At 38.0% G+C, this 8,965-nt stretch overlaps 1 protein-coding gene across 1 annotated transcript; it reads right to left on the bottom strand.

The window, feature by feature from the left end:
- Positions 1 to 838: 838 nt before the first annotated feature.
- Positions 839 to 1,576, bottom strand: LOC149146341 (ethylene-responsive transcription factor ERF024-like). Its single transcript, XM_089452728.1, has one exon. It carries the CDS (start codon positions 1,574 to 1,576, stop codon positions 839 to 841), a length of 738 nt encoding a protein of 245 aa, XP_089308854.1.
- Positions 1,577 to 8,965: the final 7,389 nt, after the last annotated feature.

Raw genomic sequence — 8,965 nt, 5'->3', positions numbered from 1 at the left:
ATTAAAGTATATAAAGTTATAAATAGTCAAATAAAACAAATAAAATCCTGCTGTATACTCAATTCTCTTTGAATTTGACAATTAAATATGAAAAAAACAATGGTAATACTTTCCTATACTTTGAATTTGACAATTAAATATGAAAAAAACAATGGTAATACTCTCCTATACTTTGAATTTGACAATTAAATATGAAAAAAACAATGGTAATACTCTCCATATTATAGGATGAACATCTTCTAATTCAGACTATAAAACAATAATATCCGGGTAGTCAGGCCACATTTTCTTGTGGTACATGGTTTTGAAAAAAATGAGTAGAATTTTTTGAAAATTTGGGTTCAATTGGGAAACTTTGCTGAATCCATTTCCATTACTAAAACAATGAATTAAACACTCTCACCCACAATTACATTTCTTAAAAAAATTAGTGGTGCCCGCGAAATTGTGGCCTCCTTACACCACGCCAATAATATCTCAGAATCTTCTTCCAGAGAAGCTATAAAACGATATCCTCTCTCCCACCGAAGAATATTGTTGAATGAAACATGTGTCTGCCCTGCATCCATATTATGGCCGGCTTCAATAAATCAATTAGGCTATGTGAACACGACTGGCTACCAATATTTCCACGGTCCATACTGTTTATTAGTCTGTTACATCAGATACGGGACTGGGTTCTCCGTCACACAGCACCAAATATTATGTTACAGTTTGAGAGCACTGCAGAAATCGATCAATGCCATGGATAGCAGGAAGGGCATTTCTTAATATAATGTCACTACTAATTACCCTGCAAGAAATCTAACGGTCTAAAGTATCGTTAGTATAGGAGTCTTCAAAAAATGCTCCAAAGAATTGAGAAACCAGATGCTTGATCGATGCAGTGCTCAATATCATAATAATAGTCCTCAGCTTCAATCTGGTCGTAGAGACGAGGTGGAGTGAGGAGGAGAGCCTCTGCCATATTCATTATCAAATTTGGGGAATCAAATTGCTGCAATTCTTCATAGAACAAGGAGGGGCATTCATCACGGCCTGTCCTAATCCGTAAATTCACTGAAGAAGCCTCAACCCCATCATCAATATGATGTTTACAATAACCAAAATCTGTCGCAGGATTGGCGTCTTCTCTATTTTCATGTCCACCATCATCAGTAGCTTCCTGTTCCATTGATCTACCCACGTTAATGAGTGATGTGGAGTGATGATGATCAGAGCACTCCAATGGGAACTGCTGGGGAAATGAAAGAGCCGCTTGCGCAGCTGCGTTTTGGATATCTGCGGGATTCAAAGAAGCAGGTCGTGGAAGAGTGTGAATTAAGTGAGGGAAATTGGGCAACGCAGAGTTTCCCTTCAAGCTAAGCGCAGCCACGTCGTAGGCTCGAGCTGCCATCTCTGGTTCATCATAGGACCCCAGCCAAATTCTAGTCTTTGTTCCCGGTTGACGAATCTCAGATACCCACTTCCCCCATCTCCTGCGACGTACACCTCTGTACATTGGATTTTTCGTCTCCTCCCCACTTCGATTCCTCTTTCTGGCATTGTAATCCACAACATTTCGATGGGTGTCCATATAGAAACCCTAATCTAAATTCGATTTCAAAAACTCTAATCTAACTCACAAATATCTAAATTCAATTTCAAAACCCTAATCTAACTCACACTTATCTATGCTCAATTGCAGTTTTTTTCCCTTGGACAATAATGCTAATTAGACAACCTAGAAGCTCTTACTGATCAAGAACAAGCTCTGAAGTATTGAGAGAGTGCTGGGTATATACCTAATGTATATATACCATGCGCAAATGTAACTCTCTTCCATGCGATTAAGTTGAGAAATACACATCACAGCTGGATTCCAAGCCTGGTTAGAAAATAATGCAGTCTCTCCTTCCTCGATGAAGGCGCCGAACGTCCCTGAGATATCCACAGCCAAGCGAAGTACCTTTTTGATTGGAGCTGTCATGGGAATAATTTGGCATTCTTGTTCAAACTCACTTTTTAGATTACGCGACGTGACAAACCGTTCCAGTGGATAAATTCATGACAGAGCAGAACAGGAACAGTGTCTAATACTATATTACGACAAACACAGAGATGTGAACGTAGGCATGACGTTTACCAACGAAAGGTGATATGATAGGAATCATGATTATCTGTTAACGCGGTTTTGGGTACAAAACTCTAAGATTTTCTACGGCCTGATCGGAGGCGCTGAGGTGCGTCCCTGCGTAGAAGGTGCTCTGGTAGTGGTTCCATTGAGTAGAACGGTGGAGATTCAATAGTATCGCTGAAAACGAGCTCGACTTCTCGATCCATATATACATTGACTTTATTACCCAGATTGATTTACACACGTGGTTCAATTGATCGACGCTTTTTATATATATATATATATATCCTGGATATATAAAATATAAATAGATATATACCAGCCTGGATATATAAAACTTGACTTTGAGCTCCACCGTCTCCATGTTTCTTGTTCTTTTTTTTTTTTCCCTTTCCTACTGTCCTGTATGTACTGAGTCCGTAGTAGGGAAGTTTATCTCATTTCTTACTTTGTAGGTACTGAAATTTTACTACTCACTAATATGGAAATTTTTATCATTTCAGTAATATGGAAGATGGCTAGCATGGAATTTAGTTTCTATCCATCACTACATCACATGCTTCATATTAAAAAAACAAACTTATAGTCAAAGTTTTGATTACCATATGGAAAAAACCCTTCGTCTATGCACACTACGAACATAACACATGATTGTAAAAATGTTTTCCATTTATTTTTGTATTTACATTATTCTGAGTGTAAATTTTAGTAACCTAGCATTTAACTTTATCTATATAGATAGATATATATATATATATATATATATATATAGGGTTTACTCAACAAGGTTGAAACATGGAAAATAAAATAAAATATACATCTATATAAATTAAAATGAATAAAAAAATTTAGTGATCTAAAATTTATTAATTAAATATAATTATTAATTCTATGAATTATAAAAAATAAATATTGGATATTTGATTAATCTATTTATATTATTAATATAAAGTTTTTGATATAATGTTGAAAGTTGTTATACTAAGGTTATATGAAAGTTATTGTTATGTTTATAAATACTAATAAATGGTAGTAAGAAATTAATTGTAGGGAGTTAAGAAAGTTGTTTCTTTCTTTTCTTTGACATATATAATGGTAAGTTAGAATATTGGTTGGAAGATGCTAGTTGTATTGACCTGACTCTTATTCTATTATCATTATCCTTCGTTTTTATGTTGATGATATTGTTCTTATAACAAGGAATCTCTATGACCTCAATAATTATCAAAGAATTTTTAAGACTTTTATTCTAGCATGGCTTTGATTGTAAACATAGACAAAATAAAAATTATGATAGTTAAACGTCCAAAATATCACTTTTAATATATAAACGAAACAATAATTTGGAGGAAGTACCTTCATACAAATATCTTGGAGATGATATTAATTACAAGTTCAATTAGAATTAATTTGTTAAGAAAAAGACAATTGGAAGCTATAAGGCTCATTATGGGCTTGAAAATTATAAATTAGGTGGTCTTATAGGATGAAAAAAACTCCTCTTTGGTACCCTTGTCATTCTTGTTATCTTATATGGAAGTCTCTACATAATCCTAGACAAAGATACATCACATCCAAAAGTGTTTTTAATATTGAAGGAAATATTAATGTTAAAGTAATCCTTCCCCCCATTCAGTGTATATGACGATAGCTAGGTATTTAATGCACAAGAACATGATAAACAACATGAATGACAAGAGGCTCCATGAAATTGCTTCCAATTCTAACCGAAGTCATCGATCCCTCAAGAGAGGAGGAAATCAAATGTTAAATCTTGGATAATCATTGGAGAATATACAAAAATGTCATTTTTCAAGATATCTATAACAATTTTTTTAGTTGGTTACATTAGTGGAACTACTAAAGGGTTTTGAAAATTAAGAGACTTCTTAACATTTCACCCAATCATTGTTATTCAAAGCTCCATGTTCAAAAACATAGATAATATTAGAATACCTTTAAAGAGAATTTATGGTTCAATAAAAGGAAGCTAAAATATTACATTGAGGTGGCTAACGTTAATATAAAAGATCAATGTATTTGTTAGTTTTGACTGAGGTAAAGAAGAAAATCAACAATGTTAAGGATTTTTTTTTTTTTTAAATTGCTTTATTTATATCAAGTTAGATTATCAAAACTTTAGTGATCTTCTTCTAAAAAAAGAGGATCTCATAAAATTTGAGGTCTAACATGGTAACGACATTAAAGTTAGATTATTACTATTATTATTTAAAAAAAACCTAAATAATATCTTACCTTTCTAAAATCCAATAAAATAATTTAATTTTAATAAATGTTAATCAACATTATCATTATAAAAATTACTATAAATAAATCAATACTATTATTACATTATAAAATACCAAATAAAAATATATTTAACAACATACCCTTCTATTGTAGCGGCTACAACCACCCTCCAAAATTTTTCTTTAGCTTTGTTTTGGAGCCTCCCTACCAACCATCCTTAGTAGCATGTCTTGCATTGTCAAGCACACAAGCTACAACTGAGGTTCAGTGGCCTGTCGGCCTATGCATGCTAGCTTGTTTGTCTCCCTCCTGCAGACTGACATTCTGGACTTAAACTATTTGTTGGCTAAGAGACTCCCCCAGAAAATTGCATAATTCTCGAGGGGAACCAACCTTCCCTCCATATTGCGTAAATAATATGGGCAATTTGCTGGACTCCAAAATTGCGCAGAACAGTTAGGCAGTCCTCCCTAAGAAAACTATGCAATCTGACCCAGCACTGGGCCTCAGCCCAGAAATTGCGCAACTCTGGGAGGCAGTGACCTGCTCAGCCCAGAAATTTTGCAATGCCTGACAGACAACTAGCTCTTCTCAGCCCACAAAGTTTGCAAATTTTCATCCCTAACTCGTAGACCGATACATGCGCCTTCAGGTTGACCGGTTTCCTCCAAGACCGAGCAAAATTGATTTGCATGCATGGGCTTCTTTTCCCGAAATAGCAAAATGCAGCATGAAAAAGGCATCCCTAGAGTTTAGGGATCTATTTTTAGCAGCTAGAGGTTACATGCAATGATCATTTTAGAAACCTCTCTCCAAATGTTGTTTTTTCCTAGATTTGTGGCATGCGCACCATAACCTCGTTCTTATCAAAACTTATGAACCGGACGCTGTAGATCTCCTTCCTCACATTGATCTTGCAAATTTTACATCCCACATTGCATCCAGGAGTCTTCAGCACTTTCAGGTTAGTTGTTTCAAGGTAAGTCTGCTTCTCATGTCTTGTGCTGCGTTTCTATCGCTTTTTGTGTTTCGCTTTGTGTAAGTGTTGCCTGCTTGATTTTAATGAGTTCTTGTTGTCATTTTAATGTATGTTATATTGTAGAAGCACCACTTCAGTTTTCGTTTGCATCTCATTGATCTCGCATGCATGACATTGTTTTTGCATTGACGGTCATCGTTGCGGCAAAACGCTTCACACACATGCATTTTTCCGTTTCTAAATCTTGCACTTACTATTTGCATGCACGATCATTCACTCTTGTTTACATTAAGTTTCATCATGCATTCAGACTTCTCATGTTTTCAGTCGCCCGTTGGCGGGTCCGGGCTACCTTGGCCCGAACCTTGCCTTGCCTGGCTAGCATTGCGCATTTCTGGAAGTGAAGTTTGTGACTTCCCTCCAGAAATTGTGCAATTCTAGTCTAGTATTGACCTCCAGACATGCATTCCACAATTCTGGGAGGCAGTGCCTTGCTGGCCCCTGAAAAGGTGCAATCCAATTTGCTGGTTTGCATGTCATTACTCACTAGCAGTTTCACTCCTCAGTAGGCCAAGTTGGACTTTGCATTGCATAGTTCGAGCATTCATTCAACCTCCTGACCACCCGGATTGTGCCTTGTGCAATTTTAGTAGTCAATCTTTGAGCCTCCCGGTGAAAATTGCGCAATCTTCACAGATAATCACATAGGTATGTTGCATGTCAGTCCTCCAGTTTGTTTTGGTTTTCAATTGACACATAGCTTGCCATGAGTGTTTCTATGCTTCTAGGTATCACACGTGTTTGTTTGCCTCTCAGCAGTACAGGTACAACCACCTCAAAGAGCAGATTCAAAGAACACCGTTGAGAGCACAACTAAGGATGCAGTCGATCAAGTGTCTATGAACTTGCCTATCTATGAAGACATCAAGTTGTTCATAGATAGGGATATCAAGATGAAATGGCAGCAACATCATAGTGAGCAGCACCATCAGCAATAGTACAAGGTAGCAGACCTATGCACGACAAAGGCAAGAGGAAGGCTGTTGATAGCGTAGAGGTGGAGCAAAGCTGCAAGTTCAAGCAGATCCACTTGTAATGAGATCAGATTTGGAGATTGAGGCTATGAGAGAACGACGCGACAAGAGGATCATGCAAAGGCAGAGAGAGAAACAGAGGAGTTACAGGTGCTAAAGAAACAACTCAAGGAAGAACAAGAGCTGCACAAACACGAGAAGGATTTGCAGTAGGAACATGTACAACAAGAGGCACAACATGCACAGACTGAGGAAACTGCGCCCATATAGGTTATAGACCCATCAAGCAGCTGGCATGGAGCAAACATGGTGAGCAGTGCACTCAATTGAATTCAAGGGTGTTAGGGAACACAGATGTCATTGTGTGCATGCATGCGATCCCACCCATTGGCAAACACTAAGGCGAAGACAACAACCAAGTCCGACTGGAGTTGAACATGTATGTCAAAAAATTGATGCACATAGTCATCAGCACACACTTGGAGATTAGAGCAGACACTATGCATCAGTATGTTGTTGGTCCAACTACACTCAAGATGATGATGTGCATGTTATCAAACGAGTTGGACAGAGGAGCCATAATAATGTACCCTGCTGCAATGGAGGCAATAGTCCGCTTTCAGTGGGATGTCACCATTAAGCATGCGGACACCATTAGAGATGACCAAGCTTGGCATCAGTTTGCCATCGTCGATCATCACGAGGATGTCGAAGAGTTGGTCTTCCCACAACTATCCGAGTCTTAGTGATGTCTTGCATGGCTTGCTCAAGACTATTTTGACTCACATGGGTACATGTGTAGATTATATGTAACATCTTGTAAAGTGAAAGTCAAGTGTCGATAGTTGAATGTAACAGTCATGTAGTAGTTGAAGAGTCATGAGGGTGGGTGAAGAGTCTCAAAGGGGAATGTCAAGGGTCACCCCACCCTTTTCTATTTATATAACCTCATAACTCATTGTAATGGCCTTTGGGCAGGCAAGCTTCCGATAGGAGAATCTTAGAGAAAGATTGGAGTGTATTGTAACGATCCTTGACTTCTCCACAATGCAGATCTAGTACATCTCTTTCGAGGTGCAGGCGGCAGTGACTGTAACGTTTCTTTATCGAGACTAGTGGTTAGTCATGATTGTACTGTATGATTGGAACTTTCACTTCTTAATATAACAAAGCCAACACATTTCATGCATGTGTTGTTATTGTATTTCGGTTATCTTGGTTACTCTAATGATATATGTAGTTGTTTTCTTACTCATCTATGTATAGACTCTTTATGTATATGTATGTATGAATCTTACTAAGATTTGTTGTTGGTTTAACCATCACTTTGGACTATTGGTTCACCTGCCTTCCAATTTGTGATGCATATTTGCTTGTGTGTTGCCTTCCAAGCTGCGTGTTTCCACATGTTTCCAAGAGGCGCAATCACCCTAATTTTCATGTGTTATAACCATTCATGTACCTTCCTTGGCTTGTTGCGCATGTCACACCCTTGCTACCAACAAAGACATCCTACTTTCCTTTGCATGCAACCGCGGTCAAGGAAATGTTGTACGACCCACTGTTGGGACTCCTACACCAAACAGTTTGAGGTCTAGTTGAAACTTCTTACTGGGGAGATCCCCTGACATGTTGGTGAGCCCAACACCGTCAACATTTTGGCACTAGAAGGAGGTCCAAATGACAAGCTGAGTCCTCACCATCTGTTTTGAATCTTTACATATCTTTCATGAATAACTACAATGTTCGTCTTCCGGAGTGTATGTCTTATGGAAACGACTTCAAAATCTTGGAAGAGCTCTGGGATTACTTGTCACATAAAACATAAGATGGTGGAGGCTACGTAACCTTGGTTAGGCATGCGGTTGACATTGTAGGCTCATGTGAAAGACATGGAATCTTTGAAGAGTACATGACCTGCGCATTGTCTGCCTACACACTTTGAGGGCACCCCATGCATTGGTGTGCCACACTGCTCGAAAAATATATTCATTATCTTTCTCATATGGTCACAGAGATAGACCATGCTTTCAATCATTTTGACCGTAAAGAACTCAACAAATAAATTCTAGAATTACAGAAAGCACTTGATGAATCTCTTCAACAATTTTACATGTGCTTTCATAATCTTGCATAGTGATTTCCCGAAGATGAAATTTTATTGGGAATTTCTCGATGGAAGATTTGAGTATCATCTTTACATATTGGAAAATCCACAATTCTTGAGATCACTAGAATCTCACTTAGCACAATTTAGTGATGGAGCTGCGCAATCACAAGCAGACATAGTTGTTGTCACAAGTGATTGTCCGCCTTCACCTCATCAAACAACTCCACCATCATAGAGTGATGTGGGAGAACATGCACACACATCTGTTGAATTGTCACATCCTCCCACCCCACCTACTCCTAATATCTAGAAAATTTGGCTTGCGAGCCTTCTGGTTGACACGTGGATTCATTCCCTCAACCTCTGTCCCCGCATTCTGTTGATCCTCCGAATTGTACTGTCTCGTGTTCTTCCATCCTGGACTCCTCACTTGTAGTGAATGAGGACCAAGTTGTCGACGAAGTTGGTGTTATGCA

This window comes from Pinus tabuliformis, chromosome X, assembly GCF_031772625.1.
Source record: "Pinus tabuliformis cultivar Carrire ecotype Pingquan chromosome X, CPIR1, whole genome shotgun sequence".
Classification (NCBI taxonomy): domain Eukaryota; kingdom Viridiplantae; phylum Streptophyta; class Pinopsida; order Pinales; family Pinaceae; genus Pinus; species Pinus tabuliformis.
Note: the sequence above shows the minus strand (reverse complement) of the source record. Positions and strands in the feature narration are given on the sequence as shown.